At 43.2% G+C, this 23,279-nt stretch overlaps 2 protein-coding genes and 1 pseudogene across 11 annotated transcripts in view; 1 reads left to right on the top strand and 2 right to left on the bottom strand.

Annotated features, from left to right (window-relative positions):
• The window catches only part of SEC22C (SEC22 homolog C, vesicle trafficking protein), a 29,659-nt gene extending 21,336 nt beyond the window's left edge, over nucleotides 1-8,323 (bottom strand). For 2 of the 10 annotated variants that reach the window (XM_059390749.1, XM_059390750.1), the window contains exons 1-2: nucleotides 8,101-8,313; nucleotides 5,532-5,608 (exon numbers count right to left, since the gene is read on the bottom strand). Coding sequence is in view for 1 of the 10 variants with exons in the window: in XM_059390753.1 (XP_059246736.1) it covers nucleotides 7,744-7,925 (182 nt within the window). In the remaining 9 variants the exon portion in view is untranslated. Of the gene's footprint in view, nucleotides 1-5,531; nucleotides 5,609-7,743; nucleotides 7,994-8,100 lie in introns of those variants that run through there. The other 8 variants (XM_059390747.1, XM_059390752.1, XM_059390754.1 and 5 more) reach the window with 7 other exon arrangements.
• Nucleotides 8,324-11,888: 3,565 nt separating this feature from the next.
• Nucleotides 11,889-14,882, top strand: SS18L2 (SS18 like 2). Its single transcript, XM_059390755.1, has 3 exons — nucleotides 11,889-12,077; nucleotides 12,338-12,414; nucleotides 14,353-14,882. The coding sequence occupies exons 1-3, from the start codon at nucleotides 12,009-12,011 to the stop codon at nucleotides 14,438-14,440; spliced, it is 234 nt and encodes a 77-aa protein (XP_059246738.1). The 5' UTR covers nucleotides 11,889-12,008; the 3' UTR covers nucleotides 14,441-14,882.
• A 5,851-nt stretch (nucleotides 14,883-20,733) lies between these two features.
• Nucleotides 20,734-22,991, bottom strand: LOC132010472 (Y-box-binding protein 1-like; annotated as a pseudogene).
• Between the last annotated feature and the right edge of the window lie 288 nt (nucleotides 22,992-23,279).

The raw sequence follows: 23,279 nt of genomic DNA on the forward strand, positions 1-23,279 counted from the left end.
TGATTTCTTTCTCTAAGAAATTTACTTCAAATATAACAATATAGGTAAATTGAAAGTAAAGGAATAGAAAAAAATATACCATGCAAATATTAATCAAAAGAAAGAGTGGGGCATGTGGGTGGCTCAGTCAGTTAAGCATCCAACTCTTAATTTTAGCTCAGGTCATGATCTCGGCTCAGGTCATGATCTCAGGGTTTTGGAATCCAGGCCTGCATTGGATTCTGTGCTTAGCAGGGAATCTGCTTGAGGATTCTCTCTCCCTCTCCCTCTGCCCCAGCCCATGTTCTCTCTCTCACAATCTCAAAATAAAATAAAATAAAGAATGAGTTACATTAAAATCAGATAAAGTACACTTCAAAGAAAATTCCAAAGATGGAGAATATTACATAATAATAAAAGAGTAAATCTACCAAGAAAACATAAAACTAAACATATATGCACCAAACAAAATAGGTGAAGCAAAATTGATAAAGTTAAAGGAGAAATAGACGAATCCACAACTACAGTTAAAAACTTCAACATTACTTTCTCAACAATGGATAGAAAACCAGCAAAGATACAGAAGATCTCAACAACACTATCAACCAAAGTATGTAATCAACACTTAAAGAACACTGCATCCAACAAGAGAGTTCCTTTCAAGGACCCACAGAACATACAGCAAGATAGATGTGGGCCATAAAACAAACCTCAACAAATGTTTTAAAATGCATACAGAGTGTGATCTGAGACCACAATATAATCAATCTAAAAAGTAATGACAGAGAGGTACTAAAAACCTCCAAACACTTACAAATTACACAACACATTTTTAAATAACGCATGAGTCTAAAAGGAAGTCTCAAAGGAAATTTAAAAATACACTGAATAAAAAGGAAAACTTATCAAAATTTGTGGGATACAGCTAAAGTAGTGTTAAGAGGGAAATTTATAGCACCAAATCCTAATCTTAGAAAAAATAACAAGGGAATACTATAGACAACTCTACAACCATAAATCTGACAATGTAGATGAAATAGTCAGTTCCTCAAAAAGCATTACCACAATTCACCCAATATGAAATAGGTAATTTAAACAATCTTATAACCAAATTTCCTATTAAGAAATTTTCATTTGTAATTTTAGAACTTCTACAATCTCCAAGCCACGACAGTTTCACTGGAGGATTCTATTGAATGTGTAAAAAATGTAACGAAGAATTAACACCAATTCTGCACAATCTCTTTCAAAAAATAAAAGAGGAAACAATTCTAAATTCTTTTTATGAAGACAGTATCACATTGATGTTAAACTCAGAAAACTATAGGCCAATAATCATCACGAACTTATATGTGAAAATCCTTAACAAAATATTAGCAACAAGAATTCAGCAATATAATAAAACGAATCAGACACCATAACCAAGTGAGATTTATTCCAAGGATGTAAGGCTGGGTAAACATAGTAAAATCAGTCACTATAATCCATTATATTAACAGGCTAAAAAAAAAATCACACAATGATATCAATTAATATAGAAAGGACATCTAACGAAATTCAACACTTCTTGATGATAAAATCTTCAGCAAAATACAAAGAGAGGTGAACTTCCTCAATGAGGTAAAGAACATCTACAAAAAACCTAACAGCTAACATCATACTTAATGGTTAAAGACGGAATGCTTAAAAAAAAAATTAAAAGGGGCACCTGGGTGGCTCAGTGGGTTAAGCCACTGCCTTCGGCTCAGGTCATGATCTCAGGGTCCTGAGATCCGTCCCCCATCAAGCTCTCTGCTCAGCAGGGAGCCTGCTTCCTCCTCTCTCTCTCTCTCTGCTTGCCTCTCTGCCTACTTGTGATCTTTCTCTGTCAAATAAATAAATAAAATCTTTAAAAAAAAAAAAAGACGGAATGCTTTCCCTCTAATATCAGATATCAAACAATGATGTCTGTGCTCACAGTTACTATTAAACATATTACTAGAAGTTCTACCCAGTGCAATAAGGCAAGAAACAGAAATAAAAGGCATACAGATACAAAAGGAAGAAACAAAACTACTCCTATTTGCCAATGACATAACAATCTACATGAAAAATCCTGAGGAGCCTACCAAAACACCTCCCAGAACTAATGAATTCAAAAACGTTGCAAGATGTAAGATCAACATACAAAAATCAACTGTAGGGCGCCTGAGTGGCTCAGTGGGTTGAGGCCTCTGCCTCTGGCTCGGGTCATGATCTCAGGGTCCTGAGATGGGGTCCTGAAGTGGGTTCTCTGCTCTGCGGGGAGCCTGCTTCCTCCTCCTCTCTCTCTCTCTGCCTGTCTCTGCCTACTTGTGATCTTTCTCTGTGTGTCAAATAAATAAATAAATAAATCTTTTTAAAAAGAAATCAACTATTTCTATAAACTAGCAAGAACACATAGAAAACAAAATTAAAAACAATTATGCCAGGGCGCCTGGGTGGCTCAGTGGGTTAAGCCGCTGCCTTCGGCTTGGGTCATGATCTCAGGGTCCTGGGATGGAGGCCCACATCGGGCTCTCTGCTCAGCAGGGAGCCTGCTTCCCTCTCTCTCTCTCTGCCTGCCTCTCTGTCTATTTGTGATCTCTCTCTGTCAAATAAATAAATAAAATCTTTTTTTTTTTTTAAGATTATTTATTTATTTATTTGACAGAGAGAGACCACAGTAGGCAGAGAGGCAGGCAGAGAGAGAGGAGGAGGCAGGCTCCCCGCAGAGCAGAGAGCCCGATATGGGGCTCGATCCCAGGACCCTGAGATCATGACCCGAGCCGAAGGCAGAGGCTTTAACCCACTGAGCCACCCAGGCGCCCTAAATAAATAAAATCTTAAAAAAAAAAAAAAAATTATGCCAAAAAAATCTCAATGAAGCTATAATTTTTAAAATAAAATACTTAGGTATAAATTTAACTCAACATCTATAGGGCTTCTATGCTGAAAACTACAAAACACTGCTGAAAGAAATCAAAAAAGTCTTAAATAAATGAGGAAAAATACCATGATCATGGATTGGATGACTCAATGTAGTAAAGATGTTAATTCTGACCCAAATTGATACACTGGTTACATGCACTTCCTATAAAAACAACAGAATGATAGTTTGTAGAGATAGATAAACCTATTCTAAAATTTATGTGGGAAGGCAAAGAAACTAAAATAGCTAAAACAATTTTGAAAAAGAATAAAGTGGAAGGAACCATGCTATCCTATTCAAGAGTTATTATATAGCTATACTAGTCAAGATTGAGTGCTACTGGCAGAGGAACAGAAACAAAGATCAATAGACAATACAGAAATAGACCTACGGAAGTATAGCCAAATGATTTTTGACAATGGTGCAAAACCAATTCAGTGGAGTGAGGACAGTTTTTCTATAGTTGGTGCTGTAGCAATGGATATCTATAAGGAAAAAAATTCTTGACCTAAACCTCACATCTTACATAAAAATCAATTCAAAATGGGTCATAAATGTAAATCTTAAAAAATAAAACTATAAAAATGGAAGAAAATATAAGAGACAATCTTCAGGACTTGGAGAAGAGTTCTTATACATGAGACCAAAAGCATAATCCACAAAAGAAAAAACAGTAAATTGGATTTCATCAAAATTAAAAATATTCAATCTGCAAAACCTTCAGCAAAAAGGATATAAGGCAATCCAGAGACTGGGAGAAAATTTTTTTTTTTTAAGATTTATTTATTTATTTATTTATTAGACAGAGAGAGATCACAAGCAGGCAGAGAGGCAGGCAAAGAGAGAGAGAGGAGGAAGCAGGCTCCCTGCCGAGCAGAGAGCCCGATGTGGGACTCGATCCCAGGACCCTGAGATCATGACCTGAGCTGAAGGCAGCGGCTTAACCCACTGAGCTACCCAGGCGCCCCTGGGATAAAATATTTTTTAAACCACATATCTGATATACAGATATCTATATAACTGGAATCTATAAAGAACTCTCAAAATTCAACAGTAAAAAAACAATCTAATTAGAAAATGGGTGAAGTACATGAACAGACATTTCACCAAAAAGAATACACAGGTGGCAAAAAAGCACATGAAAAGATGTTCAGCATCACTAGCAATTAAGGGAAAAGTAACTTAAAATCAAAATGAGATAATACTACATACCAATGAGAACAGCTAAAATTTTTTAAAGTGAAAATATCAAATGCTGGGAAGGCATGCATAGGAACTGAATCTCTCATATGTTACTACAAAACAGAAAAGCCACTTGGGGAAAGTAGTTTGGCAGTGTCTTTTAAAACTAAACATGCAATTAACAAATGATCTATCAATCACACTGCTGGGCATTTATCTCAAGAAATGAAAATTTATGTCCCCACAAACACCTGTATACAATTGTTCTTAACAGCTTTATTTATAACAGTCAAGAACAGGAAACAACTAAATATCCTAAAAATAGTGAACGGTTAAAAAAACAACAACAGTACATTCATATAATGGAATACTACTCAGCAGTAAAAAGAAAGAAACTATTGAAACTCAAAACAACTCGGATGGATCTCAAAAGCACTGTGTGGAACAACAACAACAAAAAAACCCTATCTCAAAAGGTCACGTATCATAGGAATCCTTTTATGTAACATTCTCAGAATGACAAAATTACAGAGATGGAGAAATGATTCGTTGTTGCCAAGGGTTAGAGTTGGTGAGGAGGAGGGGAATGAGTGTGACTAGAAAGGAGAACAAGAGGAAGATCTTTGTGGTGAAGCAACAATTCTGTATCTTGACTGCGATGGTGGTTATAGGAAACTACACATGTGGTAAAGTGGCATGGAACTATATATACTTTATATCAATGTTAATTTCCTAGATTTGATATTGTACCATCCTTATTATGTAAGATGTAACCAATGGGGGAAACTAGGTAAAAGGTATATGGGACCTCCCGATACTATCTTGGCAACTTCTTATAATTACTTTTAAATAAAATTTGAAGAAAAAAGTATTAACTTAAAGTCTTTATACCATTTACTTAAATGAGGCTTTTTATGTTTAAGTGTCATTTTCAAATATCTCTATAAGTAGACAATAATCTTTTCTGCTACTTAACTATAGTTTCAATGATTTATGTGCAAATGTTGAAAAACATGTTTTATGGGGTGCCTGGGTGACTTAGTTGTTAGGCATCTGCCTTTGGCTCAGGTCATGATCCTGTGGTCCTAGGATGGTGCCTCAGCATCAGGCTCCCCACTTGGCAGGAAGCCTGCTTCTCCCTCTCCGACTCGCCCTGCTTGTGTTCCCTCTCTTGCTGTGTCTCTGTCAAATAAATAAATAAAATCTTTAAAAAAAAAGAAAAACATGTTTTATAGTGAGCAGCTCCATAACTACATGACATTTCCAAACTGGAAGGTACTCTAATCTGAGAATTAATTAAAATAAAAGCTGTTTACCAATAACTTGTATTCAGTTTAAAAAACAAGAAGTAGTGGTATAAATCTGGAAAATCATGCCACAATTAAAGAAAAAAAATATATTATCCATTATATAAAGACAAAAGTAACCTCGGAGTACTCACACAGAGACACTAGTTTGTCTTCCAGGTCTTCCCAGCTGCTTCTACAGGTCAGTAGGCCTCATAACCTGACACCATGCCTGGCACACATGAGGAAGGTCTCAGTAAAAACTGCTAAGCAAATGAATGAATGACCTAAAAGCTGCTTTATTTTTTCCCACTGGGAAAAGAAATGTGGGTTTTCAGATCTTGCCATATTCTGATCCATATTTTGAGCACTGTTCCACAATAAATTTTTACTTAGAGAGGAAAAAAAATTTATATAAATAGATTTTTTTAAAGTAGAAACTGAATTAGTAAACAATTACAGCACCCAAGTTACTATTAGGCTTTATGAAAATTATATCGTAATCTCCATCCCCCTTTCCCTAAATCCTCTTCTCAGCATCTATTTATAAACTGCTCATGTCATAGATTATCCCTCTTCTACCAGCAAAGACTTTGTACCAAGCTGGAAGCCACCCTTGTTCCCACTGGTTTTTCTCCTCCCCCCTTACACTTAGCCCTCTCTCAAATCCCTACCACATATACTCCTCCTCCTCCTCCTCCCTCCAAAACAGAGAGAGAAAGAAAACGTGAAAGAAAAACATTAAATGACCCAGTCATGACCAGGCCTTGCAAAAGATTAACAAAAACAAACAAAAAAAGTTTTATTCGGTACTCAAATATTCAAACAAAGTCTTGACCATAAGGCATACTACCCACTCCTCGAATATACAATGCAGAAAACAATACTGAGTTATGTCATCCTTACTGAATTCATCTTCAGCCACAAGACTTGAGAACTGGTTACCCAATTAAGATCATTCAGGCTCCTTTGTACCATGTTGGTTGGGGACAGTATGGGGGTGGGTGGGTTGAGGTCAATTCTTTGATAGGAGCTAAGAAGAGTAGGGGACTGAACTTGATAGCAGCTAATATTAAATGTGAGGCATTATGCTAGGAACTTTTAAACTGATAATGTTTATTTAATGCTAATAACTATCTATGAGGTAGATAATCTAATAATCATAATCTACACTGAACAGGTGGGAAAACTGTAGTTTCAAAGGCATAAGTGATAGAGCCAGGATTCAAAAACAAACTTCCCTTACTCAAAATATTCAAAAGCCTGTGTAACCTTTTCACTTTATTCTGCCTCTCTAAATCCAGTCTTTGGGATTACACCTACTTTCTGCTAGAGCATTACTTACTACTCAACTAATCAGAGACCTGTTAATAGAAGGAACAGAGGCCTAGGTTTACACTTGTTACAATTGTTCCTTACTCATTGTGTTTCTTTGAATAAGTCAGTTTTCCTCCCTGACCATCAATCACCTTTTGGATGCAGCTGGTTTCTGAAGCTCTTTCTAAGAATAAAACTTTCCGACTCCAGATGTCTTCTGTGTTGTCAACACATACAGATCTATAATAACCATCGTCTAAAATGTATTTTCCAGAGCAAATTCTATTATATCAACTTAATTAGATTTACCAATATTAAACCGCTTTCAATTTTTTTACATTCTAATTTTACTAAAATTCCCTTTATCAGGATGAATTCCTTGGTAAACCTTAATTAAAATTACGTTACCCATTAGTCTGAAGCTTATTTTTTTGTTCTGATCCTGTAGCAAATATCACCAATTACTTTTGGCCACTGGGAATATTCTTTTGTGGCTCTGATTTCTAAAAACCTTTTTCCCCAGATTGTTTTTTATCCTTCCGTCTCCTGAGGGTCTAGATGTAAGTCTATAATAGACACAGATGTACATCACCTCCTACACCTGATAGTTCGGAAAAGCTGGTCCAATGCACCCAGTATTTGGTAACCCAAATCGTATAATTTCAGTATGGTAAGGAAACTTTGCTATTAAAATTAAACAGTACTCTGACAGGGGCTTCGTGGATAATCAAGGGAACGATCGCCCCCTCTCTCATTTAGACACACCCCTTCTCATCCCATTGGGAGCAGCGCTCGACGCGCATCTGTCAGCTGAGGGTTCCTGAAGGCGCGCGCCTCGGTTCTCCCTGAGTCCGGAGAGCAGCCGGGGGAGGAAGACAGGGGGGCAGACGGCTCCTGGAAGCCCCACGAAGCCGGGTGGGGCTAAGCCCAGCCAGAGGGCGGGGCGGGCCCGGGGCCGCCTCCATCTCCAGGCCCGCCCTGCGCCACACCCGACCCCGCCCGCTTTAGGCTAACGGGCCGCGGCGCCCGCCTCCGCCCGCGAGCCCTCACCTCGCCCGGACGGCGGCCTCCGGGAGTCGGCGCCCGCCCGTCGCGCCGCCTCGCTGCCTCGCCGCGGTACCATCCGCCGCCGCCTCTGCAACCTCGGCCCACCGGACGGACCCGGCCCAGGTCACTGGCGGCCCAGGCGCAGGTAGGCGGTGGTACGCATGCGCAAGTCTTGAATTCTCCATTTGCTGCTGCTAAGCGACACCCTCACCCGAACAGACCAATCCCGGAGCGCTTTCCCCGCCGGTCCCGGAGGAATCTTGAATGAGCGGGTTCTTAAAGGGCTGCAACCCAAATGTAGAGGGGGTGTGGCAGGGGCGCGCGCGCCTCCCAACTTAATTCCCATCTCCTGGCTCTCACCGTCCTGGGTTTGATGTCCAAGCCTGTAATTCCCACGTCCGGAGGTGCCAGGAGACTTCTCGGTCTAAGCACGATTCCTGCCGGGGTAGAGTCCGCAACTGACGTGCGGAGGCAGGGAGGTTCCGCGTAATTGCGCGACACGCCCCAGCTGTGTGTGTGTTCCGCTGTCTGCGCCCCTGGGCGGGAAGCAAAATAGGCAAGATAGGCAAACCAAAGAGCACAGCCTCCTGCCACACTGGATGAGGTGCTAAAGTCCGACCCCGAGGGACAGATCCCAATCTGGGGATGGAGACATTCATATCACAGATGGATGGTCCAGTGCTGAGGAGCAGAATTCGTCCATTTACTTTTCGTCCAACAAATTTGGAGCACCTGCTTTGCGCCAGACACTCTACCAGGCACTGGGGACACAACGAGGAACTCCTGACACTAAAAACTATGTTAAGAGAGGGCAGAGAGAGAGCACCCATCAAACAAACAATTACACATATGTTCAAATACAAATTGAGGTATGTGTTCTTCAGAGAAGAACAAGGTTTTTCAGGGAAGTTACAGGAGGTTCTGGTCTGAACTTCAGAGTAGGAGGAGGCTTCCTTCAGAATGTGACACCAGCTGACGTAGCTAACTAGGCAAAGGGGGGAAGATGAGTGTTTCAGACAGAGGGTAGAGTATGTTTAAAGAATAGGGAGGCTCCTTGGAGGGATGAAAAGAATCAGGGTAGTACGTGAGAACCTAGTGTTTAACAGGCACAGAATTTCAGCTGGGGAAGGTGAAAAGGCTCTGAAAAATGGATGGTAGGGATGGCTGCACAACAACGGAAAATTTTAAATGTCACAGAAATGTATATTTAAAAATGGTTAAAGTGGGGGCGCCTGGGTGGCTTGGTTAGGTATCTGCTTTCAGCTCAGGTCATGATCCCAGGGTCCTGGAAGTGAGCCCAATGTCAGGCTCCTTACCCAGCAGAGAGTCTGCTTCTCCTTCTGCCCCTCCCATTCGTGCTCTCTGTTGCTCACTCTCTCTCAAATAAATAAATAAAATATTTTTTTAAAAAAATTAATAAAAGTTAAAATGGTTAAACTGGTAAATTTTATGTTATGTATATTTTGCCACCAAAAAAAAAAAAAAAAAAAAAGACATGGAAGGAAAAACTCAAGAGTTTAGAGAGTAAGGAATAGGGTGAGAACCACTAGAGAGAAGAGCTAAGTCTGTAGGATCTTATAGGCCACGGTAGAAAGTTTAGGACAGTGGGAAACTGATCAAACTTGCGTTAGTAAGATCACTTTGGCTGCTGTAGTTAAGAACAAAATGAAGAAGGCTCATGGAAGCTCTGACAGGTCTGGCTGGGAAGCCAGTGCAGCCATCTGGGCATGAGAGGATGATGCTAGAGCTTGGGCTTGGACTGGAGCCACAATGAGGAGGAAGAGAAGCAGCCAGTCTGCAGACACTCATAGCAGCAAAATCAACAAGACGTGGTGGTGATTTGGATGTGGAAGAGCGACAAAGTATCTTCAAGGGTAATGCCACTCTTCAGCCTTGGGTGAATGGGTAGATACTGGAAGGATTCATAGGACATAAAGAACACTGGAAGAGGTCCTGATTTTGGAAAGAAGAATGACCACTAGTTCCATCTTAGACAAACTGAATTTGAGGCGCCTTTGAGATTTCTAGTTGGTATGTCAATGTAGGCAGTTGAATATATAATGTATACATGAATATACATTCCATGTACCAGTCCGGGCTAGACATAGACTTTTGTATTTTTTATATTTATTTTTTTATTTTTTTTTTAATTTATTTGACAGAGAGAGATCACAAGTAGGCAGAGGCAGGCAGAGAGAGAGGAGGAAGCAGGCTCCCCGCTGAGCAGAGAGCCCGATGCGGGGCTCGATCCCAGAACCCTGGGATCATGACCCGAGCCAAAGGCAGAGGCTTAAACCACTGAGCCACCCAGGCGCCCCTAGACATAGACTTTTGAAAGTCACCCCCACATGGGTGGTGAAGCAGGGCAATTACATAGACAGAGAAAAATTACAAAATGAAACAGAAGAGAGTTATGACAGAGTCCAAGACAAACTCCATGGATCCCTGCCTCCTGGTATTCACATTCTTGTGTAGTCCCCTCCCACACTGAGTCAGTGTTGGCCTGTGTGACGAAAGATCATGAGCGTAGGTCATAAAAGGCACAAAGGATAAAATCAATGGGATTTTTGGGGACTGACAAAGGAGACTGAAAAGGAGATTGAAAACCCCTTCACTGAATGGGCCTGGGAAGAAGCTAGGATTCCCCCTCAAAGTGCATTCACAAGTGAATGAAGATAGGTTCTTCTCACCACAAGTCATGAAAACAAGGCTCTGGCTTGGATGGGGAAGGAAAAATTGGCACCAAACCCACAAAAACCCAGAGGTTCTGAAGCTCGGGCTCTCAGAACCTGCAATGTGAGTGCTTTATAATAGGGCTTTGTGCCTTCTGACTGGTGCAGCTAGTGTGGTCCTGGCATCTCAGTGGACTGGGTACAGAGGTGATGTGGCATCTGAAGTACTAGCCCTCCTCTCCAATCACTGGCCATTCTGACTCCAGAGGGTTTCTCTTCTGGGCTTCTTCATCCCTCCACTTCCAGGGTTACACCCTGGACTGCTGTTATCACCGCAGAAGAGCTCCATGTCCAAAGTTGCAAATGCAGACACCTGATCTCTGACTGTCCCTAGGCTGTTCCCAGAAGTCTGCCCACTGTTCTCTGGCCTGCAGAAGCCTCCAGTCCACTTGGCCTTCAACTTTGTCCTGTGTATCACCTCTCTCCAAAGTTTATTTCCAATCACATCTCTCCACTCTTTCCCATCAGCTGAAAGTCCAAGGTCTATCACTTCCATCACCTTCTTCCCAATATGCTCCACTGTGCAGTAATTCTTCTGTCACACCTGCCTGGCAGCACTCCAACTCTGGGGAAAAAATCCAACCTTCTGGCTTCTCTGTATCTGTTCCTGAGCTGTAAGTGTTGCTGGAAAAAAATCTCAAAGCCATACAGATTAGTGCTACGTATGTACATTGCCCACCTCCACCAAGTCCTCAATATGGTCCAGCATCCTATGTTTGCCTATCTCCAATTTTTCCCACAGCCAACCTCGAAATCTCCCACATGCTCCCCAGATCTTTCACTCTTCTACATCTCCCTCCCTTTTCCAGATGCCTCCTTCACTGAGGAAAGAGCAACCATTAAAGTGAGAGTCCTCAGCTCCCACTAACTTCTGTCCCTCCAACTACCACCTTCATTCCCTTTTCCCTTTTACATCCAAACTTCCTGGGGAAAGGGGCCTACTCTAAAGGCCCCATTTGCTCCACCTTTCCTGAATTTCACTGTCCCTGGCAATACTCACTGCTGCCTGGACACATCACTGAAATTTCCTTCATTAAGGACATCAAAGTTCTAGTCTCTACCTTGATTGACCTTTCAACAGCCTTTGTAATTGCTTCTGTCTTGCTTTCTCAGTAATTCTGTTTTCTTATATGACTGCCCCGCCTCTCCTGGTCACGATTCCTGCGTGACCCTGGGCAAGGTACTCCCGCAGACAGACGGGACACCGCGCCTAAGAGGCGTGCTGCTCCTGCCAGACCCCGCCCCCGAGGCTAGCCCTCAGGACTGCGCAAATGCAAAGGAGGGGCAAACAGCTCCAAGCCCCGGGGACGGGGGCGGGGCCGAGACTGACGCTCTAAGCATTGCTCCTGCGCGCCCAATCACAAATGACGTTCCGCCTGTTCCCAGTCAACGGGAGGACCCAATCAACGCCGAGAGCGTGGGCCCCACCTATCGTGGGTCCCTGCTACGGCCGTAGTGCGTTTAGCTGGTAGGCTCTGATCTAGATGTGCCGGGGTCCGCAGGGTTTGAGGCCCAAGTCCAACCTGGCTTCCCGGGATGTCGGTGGCCTTCGTACCGGACTGGCTGAAAGGCAAGGCAGAAGTCAATCAGGAGACGATCCAGCGGGTGAGCGCAAACTCGGGCAGAGAGATGTTCCTTAGTTGAGATCCCAAGGGCTGCGGGAATCTTCCTGGAGTGAGCGGAATCCCCGCTGAGGCTTGTGGTGTGCGTAGGGGGATGACTTTGCAGGGGTTTGGAGTGAGATGGGAACGAAGTTGGCAAAGGGACTGGGGCAGGACAGCCCGGCATTGGAGAGAGTTGGGGGAGGGCAGTGTTCTCGGCCGTCCTGATAACGCTCTGCAGTGACCCCTTCTCTGGTCTTTCAGCTTTTGGAGGAGAATGACCAGCTCATCCGCTGTATAGTGGAGTATCAGAACAAAGGCCGGGCGAATGAGTGTGTCCAGTAAGTACCCGCTCCAACCCCCGGCTTTTGAGTGTAGGGTGAAACCAGTGTGGTGATACAGCAGCTGCCCTGAACTAGGAGTCTTGCGTGATTGATCGCCGGTGAGGCTCAGAGAGGTTACTTACCCGCCAAAAACTACACAGACAGCACATTGTGAAGCCTGGAGTTAGACGTGGCACCCTCTTCAAAATTTGACTTATGCTCATGGCAAACCTCCTTCACGTAGACAGGTCAGTTGAGGACTATAGGGATGGGGAAGGGAACACATGGGAAACTAGTCTCAGGGGATGTGAGCTCTGGCCCGTTTCTCCTCATGGATCCCCAGCTTATCTTTTTCCTGAGAGGGTCAGACCATTCGACTGCTGAGTTCCTTTTTTTTTTTTTTTTTTTTTTTTAAGACCAACACCGGTCTTGCACTCACCACTCTGAGATCTAGATCTGAGCTGAGATGAAGAGTCAGAGGCTTAACCGACAGAGTTACCCAGGTGCCACACCCCCTTCATTTTCTAACTTGCAGTTGGTCTGTAATGCACACAGGGACCAATAAAAGACTTCCACATTAGGCCGAAGTCAAATTCTGCACAGTAATTGAATGTGCTATCTAGCTATATACCAAAATCAGAGAAAATAGTCTCTTTTAGGAATTATGCTCCATTTATTATAGAAAAGTACATTATTTCATTTTTACTGAAGACATCTTTAAGAAAACCATGCTTTTTTCCATCCCCTAAAAAAAAAAAATCACCTATAGGTTCTCACCGAACAGCTCAGTGGAAAAGTAGAGATCGCCATCTTTGCATAAGTCTTTATATTCGGTTCTGGCATCTGGTAGTTTACTTTTTTTGTAGTTTATAGTAAACTCTCATTTTTCAATATGGAAAATAGTTGCAAAATATTTATTTTGGTGTAGTGATTCTCAACCTGTGGGTAAGAAAGTTACCAAATTTTCTGGTGGGCTTTTTCACATTGCATGGGCCATGCTTCCTGCCCAAGTCCCCAGTCTGATTTGTCTTCCTGGGTAGAAAATTGTACCCCCTGATTGAGAATCACTACTATAGTAAGCTCATATGATAACATAAGAGTGCCTTGTTCCTTCTATAATTTTGTTCCACAAATACTTTATAACTACTACTGAATACCAGACACTGTATCAGCTACTGGGGAATCAGTATCAAAACCAGCTCTGCTTTTTATCCAATCAGGTGCCTGCTCTGCTTTTATGGACTTTACATTCTAGAGCCTAGAATCTAGAGGGAGGAAGTCATACAAGTAGGCACATACTAATAAGTGCTTTAAGTAAGAATAAAGCAGGCTAATTGGCAAGAAGGAGTGCTGAGCTAGCTAGATATATAAAGCAGAGACAGCATTAGGTGGAAAAGCCCCCTTGACTGGAGCACACTAGTTAGCTTCAGGGCACAGCAAAGAGGACACTGTAGGCAGACCTCAGCCAGACCTCAGTGGGTGAAGGGAAAGTGGTAGGAGCTGAGGTCAGAGAGATGACTAGAGGCCCCAATCATGTAGAGCTTTGTAGGCCACCAGAAGGGCTAGAAGGGCTCAGCTTTACTCAGAATGAAATAGGAGCCTTTGGAGGGTTTAATTAGAGGTATGGCAAGTCTTGACTTAAACTGCACAATAATCACTTAGGTTGCTATGTGGGGGTAGAGTAGGAGTGCAGAGGCAAAGCAGGGAGACCAGCTAGGAGATTGGTCCAATACAGCAAGGATAGTGGCTTGACCCAGAGAGGTAGCTATGAAAGTGATATGTGAGAACAGATAGATTCTGGATATATTTTCGTTGGTGTTAAACGAGGAGGTTGACGATACTGAATCATCTAGTCAAGAGATGAGCCATTCCAACTGAGTGCGTAAATTCCTTTCCAGTCTTTTGTTCATGTTCATCAAAACAAAGCCTCTAATTTTTGCCTCTTTTCACCCATAGGTACCAGCATGTGTTACACAGAAATCTCATTTATTTGGCTACCATTGCAGATGCCAACCCGACCAGTGCTTCAAAAGCAATGGAATAATCTTTCAGTTGGCTGTCCTGAGGACTTACTGATTATAATCCATGTCCTATGAAGTAAAGACAGGATCTTTACCAACTGAAATGCTTAAAACTTGAATGAGCCCTCTGTGGCTCTTTTAAAAATGTGAAAATGGGAAGAAAGCTACTAAATGAACTATATTCTCAGTGTAAATATTTTAATAATTAAGCTCCAGATGTCCTCTTTCCTGAAATAGGCATATTTGGATAACAGAGATATCATGGGCATCTTCAATTCTACTTTTCAGTTTCAGCCTGAAGAGGAAACTGATTAGGTGGTGGGGAATCAAGAGGAACTGGCAAGACTCCTGACTGAGGCCCTGCCTAATGGATGTGTAATTGTGTGCTCCCCCCTCCTCCAGTTTGTAGTTGTGGACCTGGCCATTTTTGGGTTGCTTTGAAATAAAGCCTGTCTTGCCACGAAACACTCATTTCAAGTACAGAGATTTGCATATAGTGTTCCATTTGGTCTTCCGGAAAAACTGTGGAGACTTAAAAAATATATATGTAATAACACCATTATCATTGCTAACAAAATCAATAGTAATTCTTAATTATTACTTGATATCATCTAATAATATCTTTTAACATACTTTTTAAAAAATATCTTCTTCCTCTTATCTTTTTAAAGTTCTTGGCTGGGGCTCTGTACCAAAAGACAGATTAACAAAGGCATATAAATTTAGGTTTTATATGACATAGGAGCCCTTCATAAAGAAATGAAGACCCAAAGAAACAGTTAAACTTGATCATTTTTATATGTGATTAGATGAAAAGTGGAAAGCTGTGGGAAACTGAGAGGACAGAAGGATATGAGCTACGTGTAGTAAATTGTGGGAACTTAGCATGGCCTTTTCATTCAAATTCTCAGTATCCCTCCATTTTAAGAGAGAAGGATGATCCTTTCTTCTGGGTATAAGGAGGGCACCTCTCACATGAGGGTCTCATGACCTGCTTCATGGGAGGTCAGAGAGTGCTTCCAACATCTGCCATTTCTCGATCTTCAGCTTAAAATGTCCAGTAAGCCAAGGTGCCAGTTTGGAGGAGTATGTCCTGAGCCCCATCAGTTATCATAGAATGTCTTTTTTTTTTTTTTTCTTTTAAGATTTTGTTTATTTACTTATCAGAGAGAGAGAGAGAGAGAGAGCGCACAAGCAGGGAGAGCAGGACACAGTGGAAGAAGCAGGCTCCCCACCAGGCAGGGAGCCCAATGTGGGACTCAATCCCAGGACCCTGGGATCATAACCTGAGTGGAAGGCAGACGCTTAACCAACTGAGCCACCCAGGCGTCCCCATAGAATGTCTTCTTGTTGATTTCTCTAACTCAGGATCCGAACAAGATTCATACACTACATTATGTTGATGTCCCTTAAGTCTCAATAAAAATACTTAGTAGTTCCCCTTCTTTGCCATTTGTTGGGAAAACTAGGTCATTTGCCCTAAAATTTCTCATATTCTAGAGTTACCTAGTTGTATCCCTGTGGTGTCATTAAATATATCCCACTATTGCTCACTTTTCCTGTAAACTGGTAGAGGTAGAGGTTCATTTGGACTCCCAACTCTAATATTTTTGGCAAGTATACATCATGAGAGGTAAGAGATACTTGGTTTTGCATCACATCAGGAATGACCCAATTTATTAATCAGGTGCCCAACAGCCTTTCACCTAAGTTATGATCTACCTAGTTTTGATCTATTACTTCATTAGGGATTGCATTCTGGTGATTTCCTATTTTATCATCCCTTCTGCCTGAATTAGCTTTGATCTATAAAGAACTTTCCGTCTTTGAGACTTACCTGTAAAATGAGGCAAGGAGATTTTCCTAAATGAACACAAAATTAGAACCTCCGGAACCTGGCTCCTTTTTAAGGAATCAAGGTTGCAACGCAGAGAGACTATAATGTGTAAATAGTGAAGACAGACCTCATTTTGAATCCCAGTTCAAATCACAACCTCTGAGAGCTCTCATTTCCTCACCTATAAAATGAGGATAATGAAAGTAGTATCTGCCTTCTGAGGTTGTAAGATTGAGAGCAGGGCACGAAGTAAACAGTGTGTGTTAATATATGATGTCAGGGCTCTGGCCTTTTGGGCTCTTCTCAAGTCTGGGAAGAAGGCTGGTCTTTGCTCCCTCACCCATTCTTCCATCCTTAGGGTTCTAGCCTATTAGTGGACTCTTCCCCCATCCCAACTGTTCAGGGGGTTGGTGCCCATACTCTATGCCAAGTGGGCTGCTCACAGGCCTAACCTGATGAGCAGATACTGTGGGCACTATGCAATGCTTTTAGTTTTGAATTAGTTGCTAACATTTAGAGAGGATTTCCCACTAATGGATTTCCCATTTCTAGCAATGCTGGGCCTGCAGGTCCCCATGGCAACCGCTGGAGTTGGATGGCAGCTGTCTCCCTTTACTGGGCAGCTGTCTCCCTTTATTGGGCAGCTTGACTTGTTTACATATGGCTTGGCTCTAGCTGGAATGAGAGCACCAGCTGATGTTTCAATTTGGGTCTCGCCTAAAACAAGCCCGAAACAAGGCCTTGGGTGCAGATAGTTTATTTGCGAGATGATCCCAGGAAGCAGGAATAGGGCCGCAAGGAGAGTGAGACAGAGGAGGAAAATCCACTAAATGTATGTGTTACCAAGGTCACTGCTACAGGCAATAAGGACTCAGTCGCCGAGGGCAAGAGGTGGGGGGCGATGATCTCAAAAGCATATAAATGTCCCAGAACTGTCTGCCTGATTTGGGGTTGCCTACAGGGGGGTTAGTTCCCCTGAATTAACAAGCAGCCTTTGTAGCCAAGTCGGCCTTAGATGTCAGAGGAGAAAATAAAAAACCACATGGCGGCCCCTGAGGTGGGCTTCTGCCAGCATGAGCTGAGTCTGACCTTGTAGAAACTCTCCACTACCAGCAAGGTAGGCGAGGGTCTGTGACTTAGCGTCAGAGGTTCCACTATGGGCTCTGAGCAAGCCAGTAGGGCCTATGGGAGGTAAGTGTAGCAGGGACAATAGCCTTGAAGACAAAGTTCAGTTCTCCCTCAGAGGGAAGGAGTTTTGTGACCTGCGTGTTTCCCTCCCTTTGTCTCTTGGAAGGTATTTCAGTCCATGTGTAGAGGACTGAAGCAGGGCCAGTCAGAGGCCTCTGGAAATGGCCGAGGTGATTGAAGCCACAGTTTACCCTACTCTCCAGAGGGCCCTTTTCTGGGGAAATACACTGGAGAAGTTGGGGCAGGCCAGTTAGCTGTCCTCACCCGTGCCGCAGCTTACCTCTACCTGTCTGCTTCAGAGACAACCTGAAGCGTATCTGCCGTCCCTCTTAAGGCACCCAGAAATCAATATAGTTGGTGAAAGGTGATTTAAAAAGATAAAGACCAAACCTGACCAGAATGTATTATCCACTTTCTCTTCTCAGAGGACCTCCTACTTCAACATTAAGCCTCTACTGAGCCTGTCTACCTTTTTCCAACTCTCAGGGTCAAGCTGATCTCCCACCAGCCTACACGGGGCCTGAGCCTTTCTCTGGCATTTCCAAGCCTGCTTCCCAGGATTTGCAGCTGTGATTTACTTCTGTCATTATCACATTCTCCTGAGATGAGGATAAGGCAGATAAAACAGAGAGCAGATAATTTGAGGTCAGGTTTATTCCACAAGATGTGAAGCTGTTTTTCCACTTCCTCGTGAGGCTTTTTGACAGTGAGTCTGACTTTTGGGGACCCCATGTAACAATATGGCTGGGGAGGAAATGATGTTCAGGGCTATTTCATATGCTCTTGAACCTCTGTAATAAATTTCCATTACTAAAGGTGATCCTGAAAAAAAAAAAAGTGATCCTGAGTATATTTCTTAAGCTGGGTACATAGTATCTTCATTTTGTTGTTACTCTACCTCACACCTAATATGGTTTTGATTCCATACTAATAAAAGCAATTTGGGGAGCTTGGGGGCTCAGTGGGTTAAGCAACTTCCTTTGGCTCAGGTTATGATCCAGGAGTCACAGGATCATCGCTTCTCGGCCTTTTGGCTAAGATCAAGTGCAGGAGTCACAGGATCGAGTCCTGCATCGGGCTCCCTGCTCAGCAGGGAGTCTGCATCTCCATTTGACCCTCCTTCCTATCGTGCTCTCTCTCTCAAATAAATAAATAAAATCTTTAAAAATATATAAGCAGTTTTAGGAAGTTAATTAATCTGTTACCTCTTTTCCCAATGAAAATCCTACAGATTCCTCTGGAATCTCGATGTTCTGTTCCTTCACCAGGATCTTTCCTTCCTAAATCTTTTTAGTAAGAGTCTAGGGTCCAAAGGGAGGTTGTTTTCATTTCTGTTTATGATAAACTCATTCATCCAAAAAATATTTACTGATCCACTAGTATGTGCTGAAGGTACTACAGTGAGGAAGTCAGACAATGCCACTGCTCTCAGGAAAACTTTATTCTTATATAAAGAAGACAACACAGTATAAATAACCTGTATTTATGGGGGAGACAAGCAATAAAATAGAAACAATCAAGGAAAGCTTCACATGGTAATAAGTACAGAGAATTACAACAGGATCATGTGCTAGGGAGTGTCTGGGTGGCTACTTTCAAATTACGGAATCAAGAATGACCTGAGGAGGTAACATGACAGCTAAGAGTTGAATAACAAGGAACCTGACATGTGACAGTCAAGGGAACTAGCAGTGCAGGCAGAAGCAAGAACTATGCAAAGCGTTCCAAAGCGTTCTCTCTCTCTCTCTCTCTCTCTCTCTCCCCCATCCATTTATAGAGCAGTATTTGCCTATGTGGTCATCAACTCAATTATAACATGAGTTCTCATTTGATCAGGTCTTGTGCTGGGCTCTACAGTGAGGAAAATAGAGAAGGGGCACTGGGACTTGCTTTCAGGGAGCTCCTAATAAACCTGGCAAGTCAAAAGGGACCCACACCCAGCCACAGACCAGGGAACTATGCAGGGCCCAAGATGCTGAGAAATAGTCCAGATATTGAAGCTGCAGGGATTCCAAGTGTTAAGTTATCAAGTGCTTTTTTTTTTTTAATGTGAACGTTGCATTTTTATATATATATATTTTAAGATTTTATTTATTTATTTGACAGACAGAGATCACAAGTAGGCAGAGAGACAGGCAGAGACAGAGAGAGAGGAAGAGGAAGCAGGCTCCCCGCAGAGCAGAGAGCCCGATGTGGGGCTCGATCCCAGGACCCTGGGATCATGACCCGAGCCAAAGGCAGAGGCTTTAACCCACTGAGCCACCCAGGCGCCCCTGAAGGTTGCATTTTTAAAAAAGATTTCATTTATTTATTTGACAGAGATCACAAGTAGGCAGAGAGGCAGGCAGGGTGGGGGGCGGGGAGCCTGAACAGAGCTGAAGGCAAAGGCTTTAACCCACTGAGCCACCCAGGCGCCCCTCTCAAGTGCTTCTTATTATATAGTTGGAAAAGTCTATGCTGAAAAGCATAGACTGAGCACTTTTGTCTGCAAACAAAAAATTGCCAGTTGCTGCAGTTTTCAGCATTCCACACTCATTCCTTAAAGTTTATTCCTTTAATTGTGCTGCATCTGACTCCCAACAGTTCATATCCATATCTCCATCCTGAGGACTTTTTTCTAAAACTGGAAGTCTGCCTTGCCCAGGCATAGCAGATCAGAAGAACCCGGGGATTACAATGCTGGGAACAGCTCTCAACTAATGACTCAGTAGATGGGAGTATTAACATCCCAGCAACCTCACCCATCCATAGGGACAATTCCAAAATGTTTCTTCTTCTGTACTGGTTGCCAGAGTTCCCCCATCAGGGTTAAGTTCTAATCATCACTATGGTAGCTGGCTTAATAGCACACATTTTACTGCCTATCTTCCTTGTTCACTTCTTCACCCTCCAGATGCGAGTTTCTTAGGGCCGTGTCTAAAATAAGCAACCTGCACTCAAACCATTGTCTGAGAGTCTTCTTCTGAGAGAAATAACCAAGATACCAGTTGTTTAATGCCATATCCTAGGTGGATAGACCCAGATGGACTGGCTGAGCAAATGTAGCCCCACAGCAGATGAAAAATTTTTACCAAAACCCAATCTACTTGCAAAAAAACGGGTGTCTAGAAAAGACATCAGAGCCAAGGACAATTTAGAGTTTGAAATGAGAGAAAAAGATGATCAACACAGAATAAGGAACCTGTCTGACAAGAAATGCTTATTGTAGTAAGTTTTTCATATGAATTTGATGGCATCCAAGCTCCCCACTAACAAGGATGAAGCCTTAGACATTTGTGAAAACACAGTCATGCTTTTTTTTTTTTTTTAAAGATTTTTTATTTATTTATTTGACAGAGAGAGATCACAAGTAGGCAGAGAGGCAGGCAGAGAGAGAGAGAGAGGAGGAAGCAGGCTCTCTACTGAGCAGAGAGCCCGATGCAGGACTCGATCCCAGGACCCTGAGATCATGACCTGAGCCGAAGGCAGCGGCTTAACCCACTGAGCCACCCAGGCGCCCCCAGTCATGCTTTTTTTAAAAAAGATTTTTATTTATTTATTTGACAGAGGGAGATCACAAGTAGGCAGAAAGGCAGGCAGAGGGAGAGAGGGAGGAGGAAGCAGGCTCCCCACCAAGCAGAGAGGCCAATGCCAGGACCCTGAGATCATGACCTGAGCCGAAGGCAGAGGCTCAACTCACTGAGCCACCCAGGCACCCCACAGTCATGCTTTAAAGCAAGTTAGTGGGGGGAAAAAGTCACTTGCCTAAAAGGCCAAAAGATGGGTGCATTATCCACATTTAAGGTAACTCCTTTTTTCTTTTCTTTTTTTTTTTTTTAAATTATTTAAGGCCTTTATTAATGGGTGCTTGCTGTTTGTTGACATTTTAAAAAGAAATCAAGTTGTAAACTTTGATTGCACATTAAAAATGAGGTTCTTAAAAATCTCAACTTGCCCAGATACGAAACAATATAAAAACCTTCAAAGCTGTATTGACAAAAATCAGGCTTTTTAAAAAACAAAACAAAACAAAACACGTCTGTCATTACCAAAAAGAAACATCTTTAGGTTAAAATAATAAAAACCCCATGCCACATCTAGTTCTTCTTATCTGGCCAACAGGCAAAAAGCAAGCATTTAAGGTCTTCAGCTCCAATCTTCTGTTCATTTCTTCTTCTTTTTTTTTAATTTTATTTATTAATTTGTCAGAGAGAGAGAGAGGAGTGAGAGCGAGCACAAGCAGACAGAGTAGTAGGCAGAGGCAGAGGGAGAAGCAGGCTCCCTGCCGAGCAAGGAGCCTGATGTGAGACTCGATCCCAGGAAGCTGGGATCATGACCTGAGCCGAAGGCAGTCGCTTAACCAACTGAGCCACCCAGGTGTCCCTCTTCTGTTCATTTCTTATTGCTGGAATTTCATCTTCATTTTTTCATTTCGGGTGACTAAACTGGATGATGGTAGAAATGGTAAGCCGGCGTTTACTCAGCCTTGGGAGCTGACGAATTCTCAGCTGGTGGATTGGCTGCTCCTGTGTCTTTGCCATCTTGTGGTTTAGGGTTATGTGGACATCTGCCTCTGTAATTGAAGTTGTGGTGATGGGAGCGTGGAGGTGGTTGCTGACCTTGGGTCTCCATTTCCTTGGTTTTCCTTATCTTCCTCATTGCCATCCTTTCTAGGCTGTCTTTAGTGAGGAGGCCCGCTGCGGAATTGTGGTCTATAACCCCAATACATATTGCCTGGCTGGTCTACCTTGTTCTCCTTCATGCTGGTTGTCAGCACCTTCCACCACTTCTCCCTGCACAGAACTGCTGGAATGCAGTGGTCGAAGCCCTTAGGGTCTCCCCATGTAGAAGGTGCTGTCTCCCGTAGAGCCAGCGCTGTTGGGCCTGGCCTTTGTGAGCACTTTCAGATCCTCCCTCTTTTCCGAATTCTCACTATTTTGGTAATTGCTGGGGATTGCGTGGAGGACCCCTGGGACATGCATACGGTCTGTGATGGTTCAGGTCTGCTGCATGTTTACTGCCTTGCGTAGGAACTCCACCAGGGCTTGTCACAGCTGCTGCCTCCACACCCTTTTCTCCTTCAACAACATCAAACTCTACACTCTCTCCATCTTCCTCGCATAGGTGCTTCCCGGAGTTATTCTTCTTTATGGCAATCTGGTGTACAAATACGTCTTCCTGGGTGTCATTCCTGTTGACGAAACCATATCCGTTTCTTACACTGAATCATTTTACTGTTCCCCAAACCTTCACTGCAACGACCTTCCTGTCCCCAACAGCAGGTGCCGCGGATGGGAGGCCACCCGTGGTGCGGGGCTTGGTTCAGGCAGCGCTGGGGTGGGTGGGCGGCGGCGGCTGTCTCCACCCTGCTGCTCATGGTGGTGGGGATGGTGGCTGTGGCTGGCTGCAGCTCTTGCCTGGGGTGTGATGGTTACTAGGCCGGTGGTGGCAGTAGGGTTACTTAGAGCTCTGTGGGGTTGGCTCTCCGCTCCCGATCGAACTCGACTTCTTAGATTTAGTAGTTGTCAGTCACTGCCCAAAAGGTCATCTCTGTGCTGCCATACCCTCATCCTTCTCTTGGTTATTAGCCCCACCCCAAGCTGATCAGCCTTGGGATCTACCCACTATTGTGGTGGTCAAGACTGATATGAACCCCATCACGTCAATCAAATCTCTCGCTGGGATTTTTCTCACTGGTGCTGGCAGGATATGTGCTTTCCCCTCAGACTTCCCCAGGTATAAGGATGTGTGCTTGGAGCCGCTATGGCCTTGTCTCCTGACCCTCATGGAGAAAGCCCATCTGCTCTTGACTAATAGCATGAGACTTATTCTGTCAAAATACACATTTTCTGCAAAAT

The sequence above is a fragment of the Mustela nigripes genome, chromosome 2, assembly GCF_022355385.1.
Source record: "Mustela nigripes isolate SB6536 chromosome 2, MUSNIG.SB6536, whole genome shotgun sequence".
In the NCBI taxonomy this organism is placed as follows: Eukaryota; Metazoa; Chordata; class Mammalia; order Carnivora; family Mustelidae; genus Mustela; species Mustela nigripes.